The 26,321-nt window shown below is 38.1% G+C and overlaps 1 protein-coding gene across 11 annotated transcripts in view; it reads left to right on the top strand.

Annotated features, from left to right (window-relative positions):
- Positions 1-26,321, top strand: part of mast4 (microtubule associated serine/threonine kinase family member 4) — a 101,456-nt gene that overhangs the window by 42,680 nt on the left and 32,455 nt on the right. For 6 of the 11 annotated variants that reach the window (XM_080868082.1, XM_080868081.1, XM_080868080.1 and 3 more), the window contains 2 exons: positions 7,451-7,482; positions 16,139-16,219. In XM_080868082.1, coding sequence (XP_080724208.1) covers positions 7,451-7,482; positions 16,139-16,219 — 113 coding nt within the window. Of the gene's footprint in view, positions 1-7,450; positions 7,483-13,662; positions 13,725-16,138; positions 16,220-26,321 lie in introns of those variants that run through there. The other 5 variants (XM_080868085.1, XM_080868083.1, XM_080868079.1 and 2 more) reach the window with 2 other exon arrangements.

The raw sequence follows: 26,321 nt of genomic DNA, 5'->3' as shown, positions 1-26,321 counted from the left end.
CCAAGCACACCATTGTTTTTCTTGTGACATTACCAATAAGTTTGGTGTGTCACATGGCCCTCTTCCTATTGGGGAAAAAAAACAAAAGTTGTATCCAAGATGGCCGACTTCTAAATGGCCACCATGGTCACCACCCATCTTGAGGAGTTTGCCCCCTCACATATACTAATGTGCCACAAACAGGACTTTAATATCACCAACCATTCCCATTTTATTACGGTGTATCCATATAAACGGCCCACCCTGTATTTCTGTCACAGTTTTTCACTGAAACAGCCGCGACAGCTTTAAATGATCGTTTTCTGTTCCTAAATTGGTCAACTTGTTATTTTACATATTTAAATATGGTAAATAAAACTTACTTCTACAAATTCTAAACTTTCGATTGATATGCAAGTCACTTTTACTAAACACATATTTGTAGGTGTTTCTTTTAGCTTTTTTTTTTTTTTTTAAATGAGAAGTGCCTGAACATGTTAATTGTACAGTACAGTAAAACAGCTTTAAGTTGTCCCTCCACCAACCCTGATTTGGATATTTGGACCGATTTCACAGACACAGGAACGTTACACAAAAAATAGTACATTACTTGTTATGTTTCTTAAAAGTAATGCAGTACGTTGTTCAATTATTTGTTGGACAGAGTAATTACTGTGTAGATTCTGTTCTGTGTAGATTATCTCACTTTCTGCAATATGCTTGCTTTCAACTTCTTAAATGCGCTGAGTGTAATAGGTTGATTAGATACTATGTTAAAGAGGAGTTGAGCAGGTGTCCCTAATGAATTGGTGTTAAGGTTTCACTGTTATCAGATTGAAAAGAACTCCTTGCTCAAAACAATGGTGGTCATCAAATTAAAAGAACATTAAGCTGGGTATCTGTCTTGTAATGAGGCGTTTCATTCTTACAGCATTGGATGAGGCAGTGGGTTAAGCATTTATGACACCTAACATCCTGCTACAAGCAAAACTACGAGGATGCCAACAGATTTAATCAGCAAAGCTTTCTAACAGTAGATGCACTTCACTATGAATCTCCTCCTACTGGCGCAGAAATCGATGTCTTTCAGAGTGAGCTAAGCGTCATGGTAGAAATTATTACTGAGATTGTAGACCTGATTTTACTGATGTAAAGCCAGCTGCTCAGATTTCATTTCTTTGGTCAAACATCAAGTTTATTATTTAATGTCGTTGTTTAACGTAGCGTCTTTTGTTTGCTCGTCAGGGGCGGTGAATGCACTTTAAGGTCTTGTATGTAGTCCTTCCTACACCACGTTTGGAGCTCTTTGATCTTTCCTGATCTCCAGATTCACTTGAGGTCTCTGACTTTGAAGCAGCGTTTTGCAATGATGAAGGTAAAATTTAGTTTTGAGTAAAACCTTTGATTAGGATTTTTTTGCCACTCTGAAGACCAACTCTTTGTTTCATGTATGTTATGAATAAAACAACTGAACTGTGAACAAATAATCTATCCTCCGTTCATTAATTTTTATTTTTTTTTATAGAGAATTTGACCAACAAACGTCAAACAAAATTGTGCTTTGTGTTCGATTAAAAAGAGGACTAGTTATGAACCTCAAATCACATTTCTCCCCCACTTAACATGACTTATAAAGCCTGTGCAGCATGCCCATTAACAGTTCCACTGAACGCATGGTGATCAAAGTATTTTTTTTTTTCTGTTTCTGTGAACTTTCCTCAGTTTTGTGCAGTGCTTAAGAGTGTGCACACATGTACAGGGGGTTGTATCTAATAATTACTTTTAACATAGCTCTCATTTTATCAGTCTGAAAAATGTTGAAAAGAGGGGAAAAAACAGGAGCAGGAGCTTGCTTTTGTTCAACCAACTGTATGAAACTTATGTCTTTTAGTATTTTGAAGACAATCTGAAGTTTAAAATTATCACATAGGAGTCACTCCTATGGTACCACTGGTAAATAGTTATCTTAAAAAAAAAAAAACCACACTAAAAGCTTGCTTTTTCTAACTGATTATATTACTGAATGGGCTGCTGAACTTTGTCTTCTGTATGCCTTCCTGTTGTTGTTTGACTCATGTGTTAGGCTTGGCAAACAACGCCCGTTCATCCATCCATTTTCTCAGCCGGCTGGCTATCTGTGGTTGCAGCCAGCAAGATGATGGTGGGATTTATTACGTAGTACATGGTAAACTTTAAGTCAGCATAGTGAATGTCTTCCTCACTAGCAACATGACTCGTAGCCCACAGCTGCAATTTGCTGAGAGTTTCTGCAGCTGAAACAGTATTGGTATTTTTTCTAAAGTAGTCTAGATCTGAGCAGCAATCCTGAGTGATCATTCTGGCATGCTATAGCAGCCTCCAGATGTGATAAGTATTCAGGAGACTAGGCTTCATTTCCCCCGATTCCACTCAGGGTTTGATTTGATGACATTATGACTTGATACAAGAATGGGAATTTCCTTGCTAGTCAGCAGAAAACTACAGTTAAAATAAGTACACTTTTGATCTTGAGGTGTAGGGAAAATCCAAAATAAATCAAGGGGAATTATTAATGAAGCATTACACATAGGCCTTTTTACAAGAGTATCACCACCACTTTGATGTGGTGTCTTAGATATGAAATGTTGTTGCTAGAAGGCATTCAATGACATTCACTCTGTGGAACAAAACCAACTTTTAGGTTCATCGTGTCACAAATGTTATCTTTCAGTACCAAATATGTTACTGTATAAACAGCTGAGTACATGTACAGGATCCACTTTCATTGCTCATTTGTTAGATTGCCACTTCATCATGGCGTTACACTCTGATCTTATTTGCTATGAAAGGAAATTTAAAAATAATTTTTAAATGTAAATTTTACAATTTTAAAAAATAAATTAAAATGCATGTAATGAAAGTAATCATTCAATAATTTAGTTGAAAATTAACTTTAGAAATTACTCATAAATTACTTATAAAAAGTAAGACTGCTAAATGGTAAAATGTAGGGTTTTTGCGGTTGTTTGTTCAAATGTCTCCTGCCAGTCAATCATTGTTTTTATTCTACCTGATCTGGCTGGGGTTTGTGTGACTTCCATGTTATGACTTTAACAATGACAGGCTCCTGTGTGACTCTGACCACACCCAGAGAAATATCTGTAAGGGAAATCTAAGAGGTGAGGTCTACTGGTGCAATGATGAAGTGGGGCAAAAAAGTGAAGAATTTCCACGATGACAGCTAACACAATTGAAACTGGGGGAACAGAAAATCTATTTGCCTATTTTTTAGACTGGTTGGTTTTGTCCTTAAAATGAGTTTGAAGTTGTGCAGGTTTACACAAAGACCGATTTATCTTAGGCCTAAAAGTTAGCCAGGCTACAGGCTAACTAAAAGCCAGTTTCCATGGTAACAATCTATAAAAACCCGCTCTCCAATGGCACCAAATAACAAAAAGGACAAAAGCATTTCTCATACATTCTGGTTTGTTATTTAAGTCTATTCAAGGAAACTTGAGTATGAGTAGAGGTACTGAGCTTTGCCATGTTATGAATTAACAATACTAGTGGAATTTATGACAAATAACTAATATTGTCTTTGGTTTTGTCCATCTGTCACTTTGAGATCTACATATGTTCCTGCTTGGTTTGCAAAATTGTGTCCCCACTCCTGGGAGATCCCTCAGACTTCTGTGTCTGGACAGGAGCAGGGTCAAAGATATTTTTCAAAAGCAACTGTCTCCTCATCTCTCAGTAAGAAATTCTTAGCTGCAACTTTATTCCAGCTTTGTGTGACCACTTATCAAGCTTACCAATGTTGGGGTAAGTGAATCCAGATATAACTGAAAGAAATCTTCAATATTTTGAACTCACTTCATAATACAAGGCTTGAGTTCTCCATTTAGCCGTTGTTGAGTTTATATTCAGAAATTCCTGGATTGATTGCTTATATGTTCCATGAAGATGTGTTTTCTGCATTTGCTTGAATCTGGCATTAAGTAGAGCTCTGTTCACTTCATTATTCAGCTATTTCTTCAGTGTTAGGTCAGTATATCAGTTAGCACCAGTGGTCCATTGCCATTATAAGCCATGCATGTCTATACATCATCCTCCTTCCAGTGTGTTTTACACATATTCAGTGCTTTCAGATCTCAAGCTATTGCAGGCCTTTGCAATACTTTATTAAAGAGCTATTTCATTAAATACGACTCTTAACTGATACAGTCTCTCTAACGCACTGAGACAATCATATTGCTGAAAAATGTGAAATAAAAACATTCTAAAAAGTCGGATGTGATTTCATTAAATGTTAAGAGTTGTAACTTTCTATATTTCTGCAAGCTCAGAGTTTCATAAGCTTTTTAAAGATCCTGTTTTGTGGAATAAGAGTGTCAATGTCAATTCTCAGTTCGTGTTAGATCAGCGCTGCTTTTTTTTATACAAGAAAATGTGATTTTGACAAAAGCCGAACATTGGTTTGAGGTAGAACTCGTCTCACTATGGTTTCATTAAAACCGCATTCAGTGCTATCTGAAAGCGTTTGTTGATAGTAATGGAGCCCTTTCTCTGCACAGCTTTGCTTACTCAGAAAGGTGTCAAAAGCATGAAGAAATGAGACATTTATTTTTACCTATGTAAATATGTTCCTGAGGCATGAATGAATACATTCATGTTACAGACTTCACACATTGATTTGGTGTTCTATGATTGGTGGCTTTTCCATCACTGTAAGTCATTCACTGCCTGGTAATTAGTGTTGTGTTCGCGTCGGTCATGTCTCTCAAGGAAACACTGTGCCCTTGGTCTTCAGTAGGCACCGGGGGAAACCAGACATTAAGCCCTAATTGATAGCAAAGGGAGAGTGGGGCTTAGCATCTTTTCTGCTGACTGTAGCAGCCGATACATATCAACTCAATGTCCTACGCTGTGTGAGACAAAGGACCTGCTCTTATCAGGCTGTTGTTATTAGACAATAAAACATTTTATTATCCTATCTTTGGGATTTGTAGCCCCAAAACAAAATGCAGCCAAACCTGGTTATTTATCTAATTTTAAACATTGAAACTACACTGAAAGATTTGAGGCAATCAGAGCTGAAACTGCACACAGAATTATTCTGAGGGCAATAAAACACCTGAGTTCTTTGCAGGAGTGTGTGAACAAACTGTCCTATTAATTCTATGGGGGATATAATGATCTGTACACTGGGATTGTCTGTCATTGTCTCATGTTGGTCCTTGACTTGCATGGCTGTTCATGTGGTACTCGTACAACAGATGTTATAGCAGCAGCAGTGGCTTCATTTGTAGCCTGCTGTATTTTACTTATTTGTTCCTGGCAGCTTTTAGAGAAAGAAATCCTTTGGAGCATTTTCCTGAAACATGCAATTTAATTTCTCTAAAGGAGCTGAATATTTGTAGGAGCTGATTGTATTACAGGTTAATGCACTGAAGGTGGTGTTTAGGTGTGACTTGTCAACAAAGCAAGAGGGCAGCAAGCCTGATATTCTTTTTTTGAAGCTTCAATTGCAGTTTTTTTTCTCTACCGATGGTGTCAGCAGTTGCCGTTGATTCAGGGGATTTGCAGCTCCACATAAAAAATGCAAACATTTTGTTGCTGTAAAAATGTAGTTTAGTAAGGTTTCATTTTCCTTGACTGCTCTAGAACTAAAATATTGTAACATTATAGGTCTTACTTTCTGATTTAAGAAAAAAAAAAGCACCCAATTTTAGGGACCATTCACTCCAGTGAAGCTGCCTTAGTACTCCAAATATGGAACATAGAAATTTCCAAGTGCAACACTACATCTTATTAAAAATGCTTCCTTCAAAGCTCAAGACTGACAGCTTGGCTTTGTCCATCAGTTATGCTCCAGAAGAAATGCACATCATCGTGTCAGAAAAATAAGGAAAGTGGCAGCACTCTCTGGAATTGTTAAAATCCTTGGGACTAATTGTACTCTTAGATACGGACAAATATGTATATATAACTTCAGTTGTGGACAAGTTCAACACATTATTCCCAGAGGCACAGTCATAATACTTCTAAAAAATTGAAATGGACCTCAGTCAATCCAAGACAAATAACCAAACAAAGTTTGACAGTGGTGTTCACTTCGCCAGTTATGTTTCTGTGGGGAAAAATAAAAAAATCACCTCACTGAAGCACCATAACACACATGCTCAGGAAAATTGTGCCTTGAAATTTGTCACCTTGCGACTCCCAGCAGCATTCAGCAACTACTCACAAACTGGTTGGGCAATACACAATTTTTGCCAGCACCCAAAGGTTGCCAACAGTACAGAGTTACTTTGCTCTGAATGCGATGTAGATTTGTATCCAGTCCTTCAGCTAAACCATTGTATTTACCTTTAGGAAGAAAACCAACAGGGCTTTCAATCTTGAAATCTGGGAAATCTTCAATATATCTAAAGTTTGTGCCATCTCTTTGGTGATGTCACAATACAATTTGATTTCTGTGTTTGGGAGAGTGGACACAGCTACAGATTAAAATAAATAAATAAATATACAAATAGACAAACAAAAAAACCCCCACCACCATAAGTAAGTTGTTTACCTGCAAGAAATTTGCATCTCTGCAAATGTTTGCATGCAGTTTTTTTTTTTTTTTTTTTTTTTTCATGCAACAATCTTGTGAGAAAACATAATCGCTCCAGAAATCAATGAGGGGATTGTTGTTTGCTGGGCCGTTTCAGTACACACAGTGACCTCTGTGTATTTTTGCCCTATACAACTGATTTTCAGTCACTTTTTTTTCTCCTTTTGTTTTTTATACATATAAAGTATTAAAACCAACACGTGTAGAAGAAGTTAGGCAGCCATCAAGTTGCATTTACAGCATAAGGAGGTTGTGAAATGTATTTTTATGCTTGTGTTTGATGTGTTTGACTGAGTTATCGTGTTTCCTTAATCCACACTAAATGTAAACAATCTTCAAGTAAGGCAAATTCAATTTAAATCATTTGAGTCATTAATTTTATTGCAGCTGTTACCTGATTAAAGTGAACAGTTTGAAATCCAGATGCAGATTATTCCAGTTCTCTGGGAATGGATATAACAGCTTCACACCTGCTCCGTGTTCTCCGTCCATATGTTGGCTCTTTTTGAAGGTGTTAACCTGCTGGAGCAGCTGAAAAGCAGAACAGATTAAAGTTTATGATAGAACTTCAGTTGCTACCTTAATCATCACCTCCTTTCATTTATTTTTAAACATAAATATTATGCTGAATATGGTCCTTGTAAATTAATGCTGTTTTTCAAGTTTTGCTTTGCATTTGTCATTTTCAGGATATAAATATGCACATATATGACATTATATCTTCTACAAGTAATTGGTAGTTCTGCATAAATGAGCCAAAGTAACCTTTTAATAATGCTGACTTTCTTCTTTGGTCTTTGTTGGTAAAAGATGAGTTAAAGTACATTGTAGTGCTAATTTTGATGCTTATAACTCTCTTGTTTTCATTTGCAGAAGGAGCTGAGTCTTCCCAGAAGAGGCAGTTTGTAAGTACCATCTTAAATGTTAAAGAGATATAAAGTAACTACCTCTTTTATTGATGCCCACTGTATTCATTGAAATAGTAAGGTGTGCTTGTCCATTCTTATGAGCAACATGAAACTCTTAGAAGCTGTCCATTCATTAGATTTGTTCAAATGAAAGGAAATATTTACATGAAAGTTTAAATAAAGTTGTAAAGATGCCACGATATACGTGTACACTGAACATAAAGCTGAACAGTATTCATGGTATTTGGAAGGTTTTCAGACTGTCTTACATTTTAGACATGTTGTCTTTCATCTAAAAATGTACTTTAATATTATTATGGACTTTCCCCAACTCTCTACCCATACTACAATAATACTACAGTACATGAAAAGTGGTGTTTTGAGTGCTTTGTAACTCGAGGATAAAACTCTGAAATACCTGGGAATGTCTGATTCTCAACATGTAGAAAACTGTTGGACAAAGGTGTGAGTTCAGTAGTTTTACTATGCAGATTTTCTTTCTTTCCCAGCTGTTCTGTGCTAGTTGATAAAGTATTAGCCTCATTTGGGCTCATTGTATTTTGTGTTGTTTGCCTAAAATAGCTGTTCTGTAACCTATTTAGCTAATACCTATATGAGTTCTTACCTTAAAGAGGTTTTACATATTGAAGGTGCTTGGTCATATACTCTCTAGAGTCTCTCTCTCTTAAGATGATGTAAGTAAGTGGAAAAACAAGTCAATTTTCCTTAAAAAATCCTTTTATAGCTGGAGAAGAATGGATCTTGTTAACCCATGGCATATAAATTAACCATATTATACATGTAATCATCTTGACATGTCAGCGTATATATGACAGCTCTTGATTTGTTTTGTTGGAATGGAGTACTTGCCTCCCCCCCCCCCCCCCCCCCCCACACACACACACACACACACACACACACACACACACACACACACACACACACACTATCATTTTGGAAAATAGAGGGAATATCATTTTGCATGGTGAAATAATTGACCTCTATTTTTATAATGGTCTGTGTTGTCATCAGAAAAGAACAGACATTTGCACTTATTCAGACTATCCTCCTCAGGCTGGCTGTTCACATTTGTGTTCACAAGCTTATCGAAGGTGCTCCATGGGCAGATGAGATGCAGCTTCAAGCCATGTGAAGCCATAAAAGACTTCCTCGACATCGATCCACTTTAGTTTGATTTATTTCCTGGTGGTGAGAGAGTTGTCATGACACCTTGCTGCTCTCGCTGCCACCTCACCAGAGAGGGCAGGTACTATAATGGAGGTGACCCATTACTAACATGCTGCTGTGAGATCACCAACTGCACTGGTGTATATTTAGCGAGCTAGAACCTCTACTGACCTTGGTAACCATAGTAATGCTGTTTGGATATGACAAACTTCATATGGTGGCTTCAGATGTATCAAAGCTTACTTTTATTTACTAAGCCAAAACATGGTTGTGCTAATTTGTTATCTTTTAAAACAAGAAGAGAATATCAATTCTCATTAGTATTAGAGCTATATCCTCACTGTTGGTGCTTATTATGTGTGGTTGGGTCACATGTTGATATGACATGTACGAGCCGATTAAAGAATATGCTGGGGGGGAAAGCCAGATGCTCTGGCTACATCTTCTAATTAGTGTAAGGAAAAGTGCACTGAATTCAAAGTGCTTCCTTAGTGCTGGCTCAGTGTTGATTAAATCTCTGTAGTCTCTGAGGTTTTCTTGTGACAGAGAGCCATCTACTGAACATTTGATGTCATTAACATGCTGGCTGATGCCTTTTAATTAGCATTATCCACATTTTCTTTTCATTACTGAGGGCATTTGTGTTTATTTTTTTCCATGGCAGCAGAAGTGATGGATTACACCTCTTCAGACAGCCATATCTACACTTGTTTCCAGTATGAGTCATTCTAGTAGAGATATCAGTTTAACCTATTTATAGACTGACCTTAATAGTTGGAAGTCTTTTGCTGGGTTCTGAGACTAATTGAAAATCAATTATTTGTATGCAGATCAACATGGATCACAGGATTTCTTGACCATGGTTTTAGATCCTGTTTCTCATCCCCTGCCTAAATTATAGCCTTTTGCAGTTTTAGTGTACTAAACATGTCATTCTGTCTAGCATCATCAGCTGCTTTGCCATGCAACAGGATATTAAGTGGCTCTGTTGACTGTAGATTCTATTACATTTAGTTTAACAGATGCTCAACCATGCTTCATTAAGTCAGTCGCTAGTGTTTACGGAGACGTTTGAGTCCTAGCTCACAGCTATTGCTAAATTTTAATTAGGTAGTCGACAAAATGTTATAGACCATTAAAAAAGATCAGTAGTTATTTCTTAAAACCATAAATGAGTTCCTTTGACATTGCTTGTTTGTATAGGCCAACAGTCCAAAACAGAAATATATTTACTTCCAGAAAGAAAAGGAAGGCAGCATATCTAGAAAATTGGGTGTAGTTAAATCCCTTAACTTGAAAAAAAAAAAAAACGTGAAAATTTTCAAAGTTTTTATGATTCTTAGATTCATTTTTATTTGCACAGTAAGCAGGTTTTTTTTTAAATGATGTAACCAAACGCTAGCGGCATCTAGTGGTATCTGTCTACACACTGAACAGTTCAACATACAAGATACGGAAAACAGCTAGTTATTTTGTATTCAAGTACTCTTAGAGTTTATTAATTATTAATCCTTTATTTATCCAGGTAAAAAATCTCATTGAGCTTAAAAATCTCATTTCCAAGAGAGACCTGGCATCATAGCAACAAAAGTCACATACCACATAGGTATATAACATTTAAAACAAATACAATATCCCATACAAACATGTGTAAAATATACAATAACAGCACAGAGTAAGCTGAAATATTTCACAGTGGCTGCTGTAACAGTAGTAATCAATTATGTTAGTCACCAGAACGAGTACTTGCAAAATTCTGAAAATGTAAAAGTATTTCTTTTTTACTGCTATAGGTAGTGTATGTCAAGGCTGCAGTTCTATTGAAAATGAATGGCATACCGTATAATGATTAGTGTGTGTTCTAGTCTTCTAGTCTATGCGTACAGAAGAAAGATGCATACAAGCACATTAAAAACTATTTGTGACAAATAGTTTAGCTGCTGTGATAACTTGGATACGTTGGGTGTGGAATTACTTTGTGTTTCAGTAGAGAAAACTGATTTGCAAAAGTCAATATTCAAACAGTGCCACTGTGCTTTTCAGATCAACGATGGAAATGCCTCCAATTTAGCAAAGTACCTAAAAGATCTGTTTAAGAAATTCAAGGTTACTGAGTTCTAGTTGAACATCCAAGCATTATTCTTCTTATGTTATCCTGACATACATGGTACATTTTGTTTGAGGCAGCTGGGAAGGCCATATGCTAGGTGGGTAAGTTAATGTAACTAATATTAAGCTAATGTTACTAATAGGGTTAAGTTATGTTAGCTTACATTAGCCTTATATTAACCTACTATCATTCAGTCTATATCGTATCAACAAAATATATGTTATTTTGGTAGCAAATTTAATCAAGAGTAATGTTATTCTTTTACTTATACACGCTATTAACTTTCTTTAACACACAATAACCATAAAGGTCAGTTTTACAGTGTGGAAACACAACAATACTGTTTACTACTGGTTACACTGCAGATTTGATGAGAACACCCAGATGCTGTGCTTCAGTTCTTACTCAGCATTGTTGCAGTAAAGGCAGAACATAATTGGATAATAAGTACCCAAGGGAAGCTGAACAAGCAAATAGGAAATCATTTGAAAAACCAGGTTTTAGCCCAAAGGTTATTGGAAAAAAGATGTTAATCTCGAAAAAAACGTAAGAAGAAAAATATCTCCACATGTCAGCTTTTAAAGGTAAATCAAAGGTTGGTTTAATCAGTGTAGTCCCAAACCATTTAATATAATTTGTCCTCCAAAATGTACAGAAGCTGTTCACTGAATTTCTCAAGGAAATTCTTTGTTATTGGTTATATCATTACCTAACCTTTGTTTCTTCTCTAACAAGTCTTTTTTTTTTTTATAATGTGACATCATTTAGATGACAGTCCCAGGAATCAAGTTCCAGCACTGAGCAACTTTAAGCAAGCTGTTGAATTCAGGTCTTTTTAAATAAGGTTTACATATTTGTATTCATATACTGAGAGAAAGGTAAGAGGAAAGTATGCATGGATGGTTAGATGTTCTAAGGCGTTCCCAGGCCAGCTGAGAGATATAATCTCTCCAGCGTGTGCTGGGTCTGCCCCATTGATGCCTCTTGGGCGAGGTGTTCCTCTCCCAAGAGGCATCCTTGTCAGCTGCTCAAACCATTTCAACTGGCTCCTTTCGATGTGGAGGAGCAGCAGCTCTGAGCCCTTCCCAGATGGTTGAACTCCTCACCCCTGTCCGTGATCTCGTTCTTTCGGTCACTGCCCACAGCAGTAGATTGACTGGTAAATTGAGAGCTTCGATTTTACACTTTACCACGCATCACTGCAGCCGCAGCACCGATCCGTCTGTCGATCTCCCTTCTCCCGTCACTCATGAACAAGACCCCGAGATACTTGAACTCCTCTACTTGGGGCAGGAAATCGTCCCTGAGCTGGAGTGGGCACTTCACCCTTTTCTAGCAGAGGACCAGGACTGTAACCTCTAGTTTGAATTAAGGTAGTATAAATCTATTGGATTTAGCATGTAGAACATATTGCCAACCACATCTGAAAGTGTTTTGTAGCTGTTGTAAGAAATTACAGTTTAAAAGCCGGCCAAGAAAGCCAATGTGATAATTCATGTAACAGTACACTGTCCCTTACAATAGCAGTGAATTAAAATGTTACCCTTGCGCACAAAGTATTGTGAAAAAAGTGAATTTTAATTTTAATTTAAACCTGGCTAATGTCTTGTGTCTGCACATCCGGAAAAAAATAAAATAAATAAAAAATAAATATTTGACATTTTAAATAGCCGTACATTTGACCTTTTATACTCTAGATACAGCTTTACACCTCCTTATGTGGCACTTCCTGCTTTCTACGTCTGCAGTTAATGCAGTGTTTGGTGTCATCTGCAGTACCTCTTTGCTCCTCAGACATGTTCGTAGTAATAAAGAATTCATTAGTGTACTGTCTGAATGAGTGAGGTCTCCTTTGCCCTCTATATTTCTCCAGCCAAATCCAGGTTGCACAAAGCATCATCCTACAGCAGCTATCTTTTGCAGTTCCTGTAGCTGACTCATTGCAAACACGTTTTCTGGAAATGTGTTTCTTTTACAGAGTGATGTCAAATTATTCCTAATAACCTCAATCTTTTGTAACTCAGCAACTCATTTCCAGATAATTTCCTGTGAGTCATTGACTCATTTCAACTTCTTGGGATCTTGATGGTCTGGCAGTACGAATAATTTTGCTGATGATGAATAATAATTTTCAGGGTGCTTTAAATTGCTCCAGGACACTCTGGGTGCGTCATCCTACTGTACTTCTTTGAGTTTCAGTTTATGGCTCCCTAGCTTAAACACAAGCACTTCATCATTTCTCAGTTTCGCTGCATGTCTCCCTTTAAAAACAAAGCAAAACCAAAAAACATCTTTGCAGTTATTTCTGCGAGTTTGATTTACAGTCCTGCTTCCTGTACATTGACGGAGGCAGACTGGCAGTTAGCGATGCATTTTGTTTCTCTTCTGAAGATGACATCATCCCTGTGCTTGTGTTGACATCGCACGGAGCAGCCTCACATTAGCGTCTGTCAAGGTGACTGCACGTCCAAGACTTGCGTTAAATTTCTGCTCCGTAGCAAGTCACCAGCTTGTGAAGGGGTTGTGGTGGTGGTGGGGGGGCACAAATGTGAATGTGTTTGAAGGAGCAGGAGGCGCGTATTAGGGGAGGGGAGAAGGGGTATTGTCCTGCCTCCATGCCCTCCGCAGGCAACTGAGGATCTCATTTGACAGCTTCAAGGTGGAACGTGGAAAGACCAAAACAAGAGCCGTAGCCCCCCCACCCCCTTTTTTCCCTTTTTTTTTTTTTTTTTTAAACCCCCTCCCTTTTTTATACGGGGGAGAGAAAACCAATCCGTCTCATCGTCCTGTGGTGGCTGGGTTTGGCTCTTTGTCAGTGCAGGGGGGGGGGGTAGTAGACAGGCAGTGTGAATGCATATCATGACCACAGTAGAGCAAACGAGCACAGTTCAGCCATGAAAGCCCAGCGGGAGAGGCTGAGAATTCCAGGGCTGACGCTAGAGTGAGTATTTTCCTCCGTTATCCTACCCAGGAGACGGCTCCTCTGAAGTATGTAGCTTGATCCATCTCTGTGTCTTATTTGTTGCTGTCTTTTACTGTTGCTTTATGCTGTTTGCTGTGTTAGCATTAGCAGCAGCAGCACCTGCAGCAGGAAGTCTAAAGCCAGATCTTTAACAGCTAGGTAACAGCAGCTTACATGTGCTCGCGTGTCTGTGTTTATGTTCGTGTTCACAGATTTATGTTATCATGCACGGGCATGTGATGGACAGATACTGTAACGTGCCACGAAAAAGGAGTGCCGCAACTGCACAATATGTTTTACTTGCTGGTGTGACACAAGCAAACAGTGCACACGTAGAAAGCATTCACAGAGCAACACCTATCAAGAGTGTTGAGACGATGTTTGTTAGATGAAGCAGTGAAGCGTTGAAGGCTGTGTGGTTTAAATGTCAGTTTCCGCTTTTATCACAGCTCGTCATTGGTTTGATTTCATACACTTTTTATTTAGGTCAACAAGGCATTTGTTATGGTTCCCTCCATTTGAGGATTTAAAATCTGCATTTCAGGATACATTTTTACAGTGTTAGTCATCCATCAAACTAGACTTTTCTAAAATGTTTGGAATGGAATTTAGCAGATAATGATTGTATAATATATTATGTCATATTTTAAAAATCTCCAAGCAAACATCGCCCACTAATTATATTTGCTGTGATACTCTTGTGATGTCGGGGCATACCAAATTGTGGTTCTGAATAAGGTTGGTGATATACCAATGATATAATTTTTCACATTGGCAGCGAATCCCAACAAAAGTGTTAAACTGAATTTCCTCTCCAGTGTTTCCCAAAGATTTAAACTGTAGTGATGGAAGGTAGACAGGAGTGCATGAAAGGAAGTGCTTTTAAAAAATAAATAATACCTGATATAATTTGTCACAAACACTAGAGAGGCAGATACTGAGTATTAAGTAAGTTCCTCGTTCAATGGATGGATTACAACTCCACTGTTTTGGACTGCAGCTGATAAAAATAGTCGCTGTTCTGCTCTTTCGGTGTAGCAGGTCCAATTCTCTGCTTGGTGCAGGTGCTTGTTAGACCCTGCAGCAGGTCTTCAGACCAAAACAAGGTCTGCTGTTGCAAGCTGCAATCCAGTACAGTTTGAGTACATCGAGACTGTGGGATGACAGACTCGGGTCCTTAATTTTGCTTAACTGCAGCTGGGTGGTTAGTGCACGATGATATCCCTGTGCTGGTGGTGTTTCTGTAACATCGTAATAATGGTGGTCTATGATCAATATTACAGCTGACCAATGACATTGTCTCAGTATTCCGTTAGCATAAGCCAAGATTGTTTGCTAGTGCTATTTATAACACACACACACACACACACACACACACACACACACACACACACACACACACAAACCAATCACTAGCAAGCCAAATTAAGTAATGTAGACTTTTTTCCTTTTTTCCCTACATTGCAAAGCTATTCCAACATGATTGGTCAGTTGCAACTTTGATCCCGATACCAAGATTATTATGATAATGCAGGTACAACAGCAACATGAGGATATCAGATGCAACATGGTTAGCAGTGATGAACTTTCAGAATAAGAGCAAGGGGATTGTCCAGTTGTAAATGGTTATTATTGTTTTGGACAATTCTATTGTTTTGAAAAATATACAAATAAATAATAAATTCAGACTATATTGTGCAAAAGGCACATATCTGGGAGCTAACTAACTTGGATAATTAATACATGTGTTACTGATTCAAAGTATCTACAGTTCACATGTCGTGGTTCTTGGGCAATATGAATGAAGTCTTAATGGTTGTGATGAAATGATTAGTGGTTTTAAGCTTAGCAGGGAAATGTCACTGTAAAAACCACATGGAGAGTTCTGGTTGTACCAGTCATCAGAAGAGTCTGTCGTAAAACATTCTCACCTTTACAGGACCAAATATTCTGCAGAGCAGACAGTTATGTTGAAAAATGACTCGATACACGAGGCCACATAGACTACAGTAGAGAAAGTGAAAGTCATTCTGTATGGGCTGACCAACAGGAGATTCACCGTCTCTAAAATCAGTTAAGACTGGTTAATCTATAACTGCTTTTATGAGCATTTTAGCGAACGCACATGATTGACATGTTTTGTTTTAGTCTGAATAGTCTACAAGGTCAGACATCCCCAATGTTAAACGAAAACTGGCGAACTAGACAAATGCCTCGGAGACCTGCTGTTCAAACACAACTTAAGTTCATTTGACAGGGATCATTTACTCTTCATGATGCTGCTGTTTTCATCTGGGCATGTGTCTGAGTTGTGGGGGTTTTGTCTTTGTGTGCGTGAGTGTGAGAGAGAGTGATAAAAGACAACTATTCACTAGAGTCCATTTAACTTGCAGCCTCACTCCCAGAAGCTTGAGCCCTACTCCCACTAGCCCTTGCAGTCCGTGCAGCCCACTGCACGCTTTTCATTTCTGGAGGTAAGCAAGAGTTCTTCAACCATGGATGTTTTGTTTTGAAGGGCCTGTTGGTGCATGTTACCTTGTCTTCACCTGTCATATGGCTCAAGCGCGACAACAAAATCATCTGCCATTGAAATGACATTGAAAGGGGAGGACGTGATACTTATATAATGTTGATAATGTCACCCCTTCCCCCATCTTGTCCCTCTCTGTTCTGAGGTTTAGGCTTCTCTTTCATGTGCTAAGTAGGATTTGTGGCATTTGCAATACATCAAAGTTAATTATGGTCTCAATCTGTGTGAATCCCAGGCTTGTTTCATTTAGGATTGAAGAGTATTCAAAACAGTAAAAGCTGGTAATGGTTCAACATCAGGGCTTATTGGTTAGATCTCAAATAGTTTATAATTAGATTTTAAATGATGCGTGTCACTCTGTCCTCTCTCCGTTCTCCACATTATACCTAGCCAGATGCTTTAAAACTGCGATTGTTCATGGGCCAACTATGTGTGCTTCACTTTGAAATGACAGAGTCAGGTTGAAGCCATCTTGCTGGTGAGGTAATGTTTGTATAACTACAGGTGAGCTGATCAGGCAGTCTGCACACATGGCATGAAAGCACTAGATGAGATCTTTGTGTCCTTGTGTCCTCTCTACAGTCTGTGAGTCTGTACAGTTTTAGCGAAAGCAGGTTTTTTTGCCTCCTATATTAAGTTTAGACAAACATTCTGCAGCATATTCTTTCACCATTGGCTCACTTTGAGTGAACAGTCTTAGAGTCAGTTCATTAAACATATATGTTTTACTGATATGAAGAGTGCCACGGTCTTCTGTCAGGTTTATTCAGCCTGAATCTAAAGCACACGTGCCAAGAAAAATGGGTGGAATCAAACTTGGAATGAATTTTTCTGCAGCTCATTCAAAACGCTCAATTCTGAGAATTTTCTGTATCAATGAATAGCATGAAAACACCCACCCATTTCACCTCTGGTCTCCTCTTGTTCCTGCTCAGCTTTCATAGAGAGTCAAGTGGAGCAGGTATTTAAGTGAGTCAGCTCCATACAAGAATGTAGAAAGGTTTTATTTTTATATATATTTATTGACATTTTCAGATTTTATTCATGTGCCAGTGGACATGGTCACAGTTAAGAAGCCAAATCAGAACACTTGTGGTGATCCTATAGGACCATTACATAGCAACACATGTACCATCATAATGTATATCAATATATATATCAACTGGTTTTTTTTTTTTGTTTGTTTTTGTTTTTTTGTTTTTGTTTTGTTTTTTGGATCTTTAGCCATCAGAATTGTTGTTGTCTGAAGGACAAGGAAGATGCCTAGCGGATTTACTTTACCAAGTGGATCATCATGCCCTTGCCATATTGGTCCATTTGATTGACATTTATTTTAATTATGTATTTTTTTTATTTTCAGTTGTTACAGACGGAACTGAGGGATAGGACAGGGAAAAAGAAAGAAAGAGAGAGAGGGAGAGAAAGAAAAATAGAGGGGAGAAGAGATGGTGGGAAGGGGAAAGAAAGAAAATGTTTTGTTTCATGTTTTTTGCAATTTCATATTTAGATGGACAGTCGTGACCTGCCTTAGTGCTGATTAAAATGTGATTTTAGGTGCTTTTGAGAAATTAAACCTTTCATTTGCTGACATTTAATAAGAGATGTATAAATTTAAAGGCTGCACAGCAGTGTCTGAATGCGATATTATCTGGCAAGAGTTGCAAAATCTGTCTTTGAATATTAGTCCCAGTATTAGTTGAGCCATGTTCAACTTCTTTGCCTGACAACATAGTTGTTTGCCAGATCTCTGAGTCAGCAACACTGCTGCGTCAACACTGGCCTCAAATCCTTGAGGGCACTGGGGCTTTTCACGCAGTGCTAAAGATGGTGAATCCGGCCTTAAAAGATATTGACTCCATGGTCTGAAAACTGCAGAGTATTTGCTCTTTAAGAGATATGAAGATTTAGACTATATGGTCTAATAAAGTAAAATCAGAGATATTGCTGGTTGAACTGTTAACCCACTGGAACCTGCACTTAATAACATTTTCTGAAAATGTTTTTTTTTGGTTTAAAGTTACCCTATGGAGTAATTTACCGCCATTAGTGTTAATATGGTCACCATTAGATTAATAGAATCCAACATACAGGCAATTCACACGAGTCAAAGTGTTCTGACGACTCTAAATCCTCAGTTTCAGGCTGACTTATTCTTAGTCTTGGCTTTTCATGTTCTCAGAGACTGTGACATGCCAAATACAGTGATCTTACAGTGAGCGCTTCTCTTACCTGCTGTTCAGATGTTGCTTTTACAAGGGGCAGCCAATCAAAAGAATTTTAAAATGACTAATTTTAGCCGTTGGATGAACTGACGAGCTTACCCAAGGACCCGCTTTAACATAAACAAAGATAGTTTCCATATTAGTTTTAAACTGAGTAATTCAGTGCTATTATAGAAAGAGTGAAATAGTAATTATAAATATATGGACCTAGAAATGAATACAATAGGTTCCCTTTAATGGTTTTGATTCCTTCTTTTAAGAGCTACTAGAAAAAGAGGCACAGCAACCCTGATTTTTCTACTTGTGATGTCAGCACAAGCAGTGACCTCCCTATTCATGCTGCTCTATGCAAGTTTGACTTTGAACCATCTGAACTGCCATTTCTAATGTGGAACACAGAAACAGAGCAGGGCCATAATTAGAGTGAAGGCTGTCACGCTGGCCTGTAGGGAGAAGGACTGAGCCACTCTGACAGAATACACACACAAACTCAGGTTTTACACGGATAAAAATAACTTCTGATGACGACACAGTCGCCAAAGATTGTGCATGTGAAGTAGCAGTGGTTAGGTGCCAGTCTTTGTTGGTTTTGCATTCCATCTCTCTTCCTTAGCTTTTGAATCCCTTCCAGACAGCATACTTGGCAAGTTATTAGACTCATTGCTCATTGCTTCCTGATGGTCTTCAGGTCTGACCTGGAACTTCCTCAGTGAGGATTGCAGCCTGTCTTTGAACTGCTTTGTTGTCCTGGTTGAAGAATGATATACTATCTTAATCTCACTGGCTGTAGCAAGATTTTATAGTTAGAAATCTAGGTGTAATAATGCTTTACATAACTGAAATAAATAACTAAACAAATATACAAATAGTTAACCAAATAACTTACGCTCTTATTAAACGTGCAATATTTTTGAGACATTTATTCAAGTGTCAACTCTGATTTATCAGCAAAAACAGACATGTCCTCTTTATTAAAATGCAAGTTACTCTTAATCAATCTTCTAAGGTACATTAGTCTTTGTGTGCATGTGCTCACATGAGGTTCACATCTTTTTTACAACTTGAAGCTCAGATGAGAAAGGACAGATGTTTTTATGTTGGATTGTGAAAGTGCCATCTTCAGTATACTGACTGTAAACTGTGCATGTGATTGTGGGACTCTTATCGTTGCTCTGGAGCTGTAAAGTGTGTTTTCAGGGCTGAACTCTGCTCTTCCCTGTGTAGAATTATCACTGAATAAAACTACTTTGGGAGAAGCTTTTAATGGTTCCTCTTGTTTGAGATATTGTTTTGTTTGGAGACCTGACAGCTACTTCAGAGAATTTGCCTGCATGCTTTGCACGTTACAGGCTGCGGTGATCAGCTGACCTGAACTCTCACACATACGCGCAGCACTCAGAAGTTACATTCATCACTGAACTGACGGAGCGAATTGTTTGCATGTGAATTCCCAAGTTTAGCTCTGAGATTTTATTTATTTTGCTCGCCTGAAACATCAGACTTATAAAGCTTGCCATTGTTTTTTATTCATATTTTTTTGAACATTGTAAAGTTTGATGATTTCCCAGTATGCATTGTGTTTAGCTACTTATCTTTTTACATAGTAAAAAAAATGAGTCATAGATCAAAGGTGATGTAGTTAAGGTGAAGCACCAATAAATGAATGAGGTAAGACTGTCTATGGAGCGAAGAATTTATGCAATAGCAGAAGAATCCATTGAGAAGCACAGCGTTTCAATTTCAAATAGGTCCTGCTTAATACTGACCCACCAGACTTTTGGAGGGGTGCCAGTTTGTGAACGTAGCGAATGCCCAGCAGCATCTGCTGATGATGCATTACCCCTCTGTCTCACAACCCCCCTTCACAGGATGTGAAGTGGTAGATGCCTGTTACATGATATGAAGCATGTTGAGCGCAGGGAGGACGGTGAGTGTTTGGGATACGGAACGCAATCGCAGGGAAAGGGAAAACACAAAGTCAGCTGGTATTAGATGTCATATACCTGCAACAGTCGAGGCTGTCAGCACCTGACCTGGATCACACACTGTGTGCTGTTCAGGATCCTCCCTGGATTACTTTTTGTTTGAGGACAGAGGAGGACAACGTGTCCTCCCTGCTAGTGTGTTTATGCCGCAGCTGCCTGCAGATGTGCCTGTGCAGAGGAAGTTTGGACCTAAGGAGAGTACTTGTCAAGACTGCTCCAGAGGTCACCACCTCTTGAACTCTGATAGCCATCGGTTCTGCTCATCAAGTCTTCAGAAGCCTCCTTTACATCTCCCTCTTTGGCATGATTTGGACACAATGTCGGATTCTAGTTTGTGGACAGTTCTGTCCAACTTTAACATGCCACATTTCTTCAGTGGAGCTCGCCTGCGTCGGTCCCAAAGGTAACATCTAAAGATTGAAGAAACTTGCTACTTTTTTTTTGTACTGTGCTGCTTTTTAGTTAGGGTCCTTCAAATAATGTAGTCAGGCTCAGATATGCGTCTTTACGGAGCAAAACGTTTTATTTTCTACCAAATGGATTTACATGCACAGTTTCTGGAGCTTTGAGTGGCAGCAGGGACCGTGTTTACAGTAGTAGGTGTATGAGGCCAACATGAATAAGAAGCTGGGTGTTGCCGTCTTGCCTGTTGTGCGTTATTTGCTTTGTGCAGTTGAATGTGTTGTTGAGGTAGTCTCAGGTTTCCCACATGGATCATTCATATTAATTTACAGTGAGAATGTGACAATTGGGATGGTTGTTTAATTGTTTGCTGTTGATCTTGTTTCAGTATGTGTCCATTGCCAATAAAATGTATTTTATTCTGAAAAATTGTATAAAGTCCAGCTCCAGAAGACATGCTTTGATGTCGGTTATTAGTTGACATGTTAAAGACTGACTGAATTAAAAATGTTTTGCTGGTTTATGGGATTTGGTGTGTGTAGACACTGGTTTATTGCTAAGCCACTTGATCCCTTTTTCCCCCTCATATACAGTATGACATGGCTACAGTACTGGTGAAGCTCATATACTGAAATTTATTTTTAATCCATGTCCTGACCTATTTTGCAGTGCAGAATAGCTTAACATGAGAGACTGGCAGTTTTTCTGGACATCTTGCATTATTCATAAATGTGTTTGTCTTTTCCCCCCCACTGTTCGTGACAAGTTACCCGTTTATTCACAAATATTATTAAATAATTAATGTAATGTAGATATTAAGATTTTTATATACCAGTAAATCTTTGACCTGAGATGAGCTGGAATGGATTTCCATTTATATTAGGGCTGAACGATATATCGCATTTGCGATAATATCGCGACATGATCAAGTGCAATTTTCTAACCGCAAAGGCTGCGATTATACTCTGGACATGTCCAAATTCATGGGCTGCATCCTCCTGAGGCCGCATTTGTAGACCGATTACGTCACAGCGACGCGCCGAAGGCTGTCCAAATTACTACCATATCCCAGAATTCATAGCGCGGCCCAGCCAAACTCCAGTTTCCAACAATGGCGGCCGCTACTAAGTTTTAAAATTACTCATACTAATCTTTCTGGGTCACAAAATAAACTTTTAAAATATTTTCAGGCGAGAAAGTAGTTGTGTAAACATCAAATATCTGCTCGGTTTATCAAGATATCCCATATTTGCAAAAGTGCTTCGACGTTTTCAGAGGCGTCTGCTACCCACCAGCTCGACAGCTAGCCGGGAGCTCGAGGGTTACTGATGCGGCCGAGAACGGCACAACTCCCGGCACATCATTTTCAGATCACCGCGGAGTTTCGCTGCTCGGGTTAAACGTAATATATAAGTCACTTAGACAACCTAAAAATGTTATTGTTGGGCTTTTTTCAGTGTTTTGTTTGTTCGTGAGTAAATCGGTTTGGCTGAGATTAAAGTTATTAGATTAGATAAAATAAAACTTTATTAATCCCCCGGGTGGGTTCCTCCTTGGTTTTCACACAGCTGACTAAACGTCAAACAGAAAACTTATTAAACAGAAGTATGAGACAGTCGAGAATTTACACCAGTGTCTGGTTATATTTTAGATAGCAAGAAGCAGACGGCCGAGTTTATTAAACTCCACCGAGACAGCGGTGACGCTAATCAGAACTAGACCGTCCAATTTCACGCCTTTAAATTTTATGTGTAATGTTACTGACTGCAGAGATCAGTAAGATGTGTGTATTTTTTATTTATTAGTTTTATTTATTTAATATTATTTTTTAATTGAATGACTGTCTAGTAGTTCACAGATGTCGAAAAACTGAGTGTGGTAAAGCCACTGATTTTTTTTATGTATATTTCTGCAATCTGCACATTGTACTGACTTTCATTTTAATGTTTACACCAGGGTTCCTTGTCAGCACTTTATGCTCAGATGTTTGTAAGCTAAAAATAAACTATTGTGTATGTTCAAATATACTGTTGTGATTGAAGAAGTTAAATAAAAATGTCAGTCATCAATTCATGCATCACCTCATGTCATCATAACAGAGGTCTGTCTTCCAGGAAAGAACAGTTTAAAATTAATGTAATATAGTATTGGCCATACTATATGATGTATTGCTTGTCTTTGTTTAATAATACAGAAGACAAAGACCTTAAAAAATAATCGCATATCGCATCGCAATCGCAATATTGGGGCAAAAAATCGCAATTAGATTATTTTCCATAATCGTTCAGCCCTAATTTATATATTTTTTTCATTACTTATAGCATTGGTAATGAGGAAAAAAGGGAAGGAGGATAAAGTAAGCTGTTTTCTGTAATATTTAATTTATGCCAAATTGACATGAGGTACAAAGTAAATTATGTCATAAACCAAATGTGAAAATATATTTTTTTAAAAAAGGTGCAGATACAACTGGGATTAGTTTAAAGGAAACAGCTGCCTTCAAAAATGAGCAGCTAGGCTTTTTACCCAAGCAGCAAGTATTTAAATACTATTAATAGAGTGGTGTGTGTCGTATGTCTGACTTTGAATTTGGGTTTGTCAGCACAGAGTTGCAATTTGTGTCATTGCGCTTTGTCAGCTCACCTGACAGCTGTGACAGGGGAGCAAAACTCGCGGAAGTTAAAAAGATTAAACATGGCTTTTTGTTGACATGGGTCAGGATGAGACATTTCAGATTTATCTGGAATCTAAGGAAATCAAAGGGCTTTATCTATTTTTGCCTCTTCCTGTGTCCCGAATAAGTAACCAAGCTGAATTCTAAGAAATTGCTTCTGACAGATTGAAACTACTGTGTGTTTGAGTAATGTAGGTTACTGTAAAAGGAGTCTTAAAAGTAAGGTAAAAATAAAATGAGCTCTGCTGTGAATTCATTTTATGAGCACCCTTGGAAAGTATTTTTAGTGGTTTAAAAGAGAAATTTGTAGTAGTGCTTGTGCGTAATCCAACAATGGTTTGCTGATCCGGACAAGTTTGCATAATACTGAGACTTTTCAAATAGTTATGGATCCATTCCAGGAATCTCACACATCTGCAGTACAGCATAAATACTGGCCTACTTTCTCACTATCATCTTTGCCCAGGGCTTCTTTATCCCCCCCTTTAAAGCTTCACTATACCAACATGATTTCCCCCCCTCACTGTGGCCACAGAGGGGCTTCTACCAAAGCTCAGCTTAACATCAAATGTGATGAAGATGAACTGCATGCTGTCACAAATTGTGGAAGTCTTTTTGTGAAGTAATCCAGGAGCAGTTGTTTAAATCTCTCAATGAGTGGCAGTCAGGAGTCATGAAGGTACAAACACTGGGGTGGGCAATGTGAAGGTGAAACAACAAGAAGCTTGATTGGGCGACAGTGTGGCATTCACTTGGCTGAATGCTCGTAGAGGGTATAAATAGATGTCATTAAATTTGATCCTCTACGAGAACCTGTGTACCAGATATTATTCACTCAGTCCCCATCATGATAAATGATTAATGGAACATGTCCACAGTCATGATTCGCTCTAGAAACCAGAGTAAACAAGGATGACTGGGATTTCAGTCAAAATCGGATTTCCCTTCTGATGTAGGGAGATAAACTTGGATTTTTGAGTGCCAGTGGGGTAGCAATATAACTACAAGAAGCTACAAGCAGCTTATGATGCTACACTGCTTTGTTTCCTGTTTTTTGTCAGAGCAGGTGTTTCCTGGGCTTTAAAAGGTGAAGAAGAAAGTTGGCCAAAGGGCATTCAAAATTGTCAATACATCGGCTCTGACTTTGGTTCATGTTATCCTCCATATGAGTTTATGAAACCGGGGAAATTCTTTTAGAGGGGTCGCTTTAATTGAACGTGTTTTCCGCTGCGATAGAAAACTATTACATTTGGAACATCTGTGTTTTACGAGGCACATAATATTGAAGTTGAAATAAATTGCGTATACATTGGTGCTTCATTGGATATCCAAAAGGGGGGGAAAAAAAGAACATTTGCAGCGCTATTTTAAACAACTTCCTGTGAGGTTGCTGCATGCCCCTGCATCTATGATTTCAGCTTTGATGCTACTCTGCTAAATGTGCTAACAGTGCTGAAAGTATTGTAAACAACAGGATGGAAGCCAGTTAGCTGGAGGAAGAAAAAAAACAAACCAAAACAGAAACCACTTTTATGACACATCATTCCCTACCAGCACAACATATGAATAGACATTGAAACTATGATGGCTGTTATATTCAGGTAAAAACTGCTACCTGTGGTGTTTCTGTGGTGTCAATAAAATGTAAAACTGTATCCAAGCATGTGAGTGAGCAAGCATATTAATGTAACTATGTAGCTGACTGTTTTTTTGCACTTGAAAAGAGAGAAAATATGTTAACATTGTAATAACGATATCTTGCCAGGTCTGGTTAATTCAATTGGCAATGAAGTCAGTGCTACAATGTAGCAAAATGTTGGTTAATGTGGCTACAACAGCATTATTAAAATAGAAACACTGTAGCCAAAACTGCTATGCTTTTAAATTGAAATAAATGAATATTATTAACTTAGATTGTGACTATAACAGATGGCTTTAAAAAGAGTGACCCTTTGTGCACCAATCTTACTGTGATACACCCACAGGTACAACTGAAGGTTCTTATCTACATCTGATACTATGATGTCACCGTGTTTCTTACCAGCCACCTACCCACAATGACCTTTGTACCTTTTATTCACCTTGATAAAAGCAACATATTATTTTAACATGGCATCTAATTTGTGCCCATAAACTTGTGCCTGATATATTCAGATGTTGTTTGGTAACTACCGAGCAGCACCTGAGCATTGTGGAAGACACATAAATTAGTTATTTTTAAGTATATATCAGTTTGAGTGCTTTAAATGTTTATTTCTTTAAAGGAAGAAGGCTCCTGTGCGTTCTTTCAGTACTTTTTCTTTCAGTTGCTTAAGTCTGCCCAAAGTTAATCTGGGAAAATCATGTCCCATCAAGTCCAACTACTTCATTTAGCACTGAGCCTCTTTAAAGAAATGTAAAGTTAGTGGAAGATATTGTAGCAACCTCAGGAGGCATCTGCAAAGTGAGCACAAAAAGATTAATGGGACTATAAATGCTGGAATGAATTTAGTGGTGATTTGTTGTGTTTATTGTAGCTGTACAGTTAGATTACAATTTCTGTGGATGTGTGGCGTAGTTTCCAGTGTTTGTTTGAGTGACAGCATTGTTTAGATAGCAGTAACCAACATTTGGACTGCAGTTAATCACCTGCAGTCTGTGTGCATCTTCAGTGGCTGTTAAATGTTGAATACAGAAGCATTCCCATAACCATGTGGATTGGTTTTATAAATCTACAATGCTTTGATACATTAGTCATTTATACAGATTTTTGTAGGAACTTTA

This window comes from Rhamphochromis sp. 'chilingali' (assembly GCF_963969265.1).
Source record: "Rhamphochromis sp. 'chilingali' genome assembly, chromosome: 2".
In the NCBI taxonomy this organism is placed as follows: domain Eukaryota; kingdom Metazoa; phylum Chordata; class Actinopteri; order Cichliformes; family Cichlidae; genus Rhamphochromis; species Rhamphochromis sp. 'chilingali'.
The sequence above is the reverse complement of the archived record's forward strand: the minus strand, read 5'-3'. Positions and strand labels throughout refer to the sequence as shown.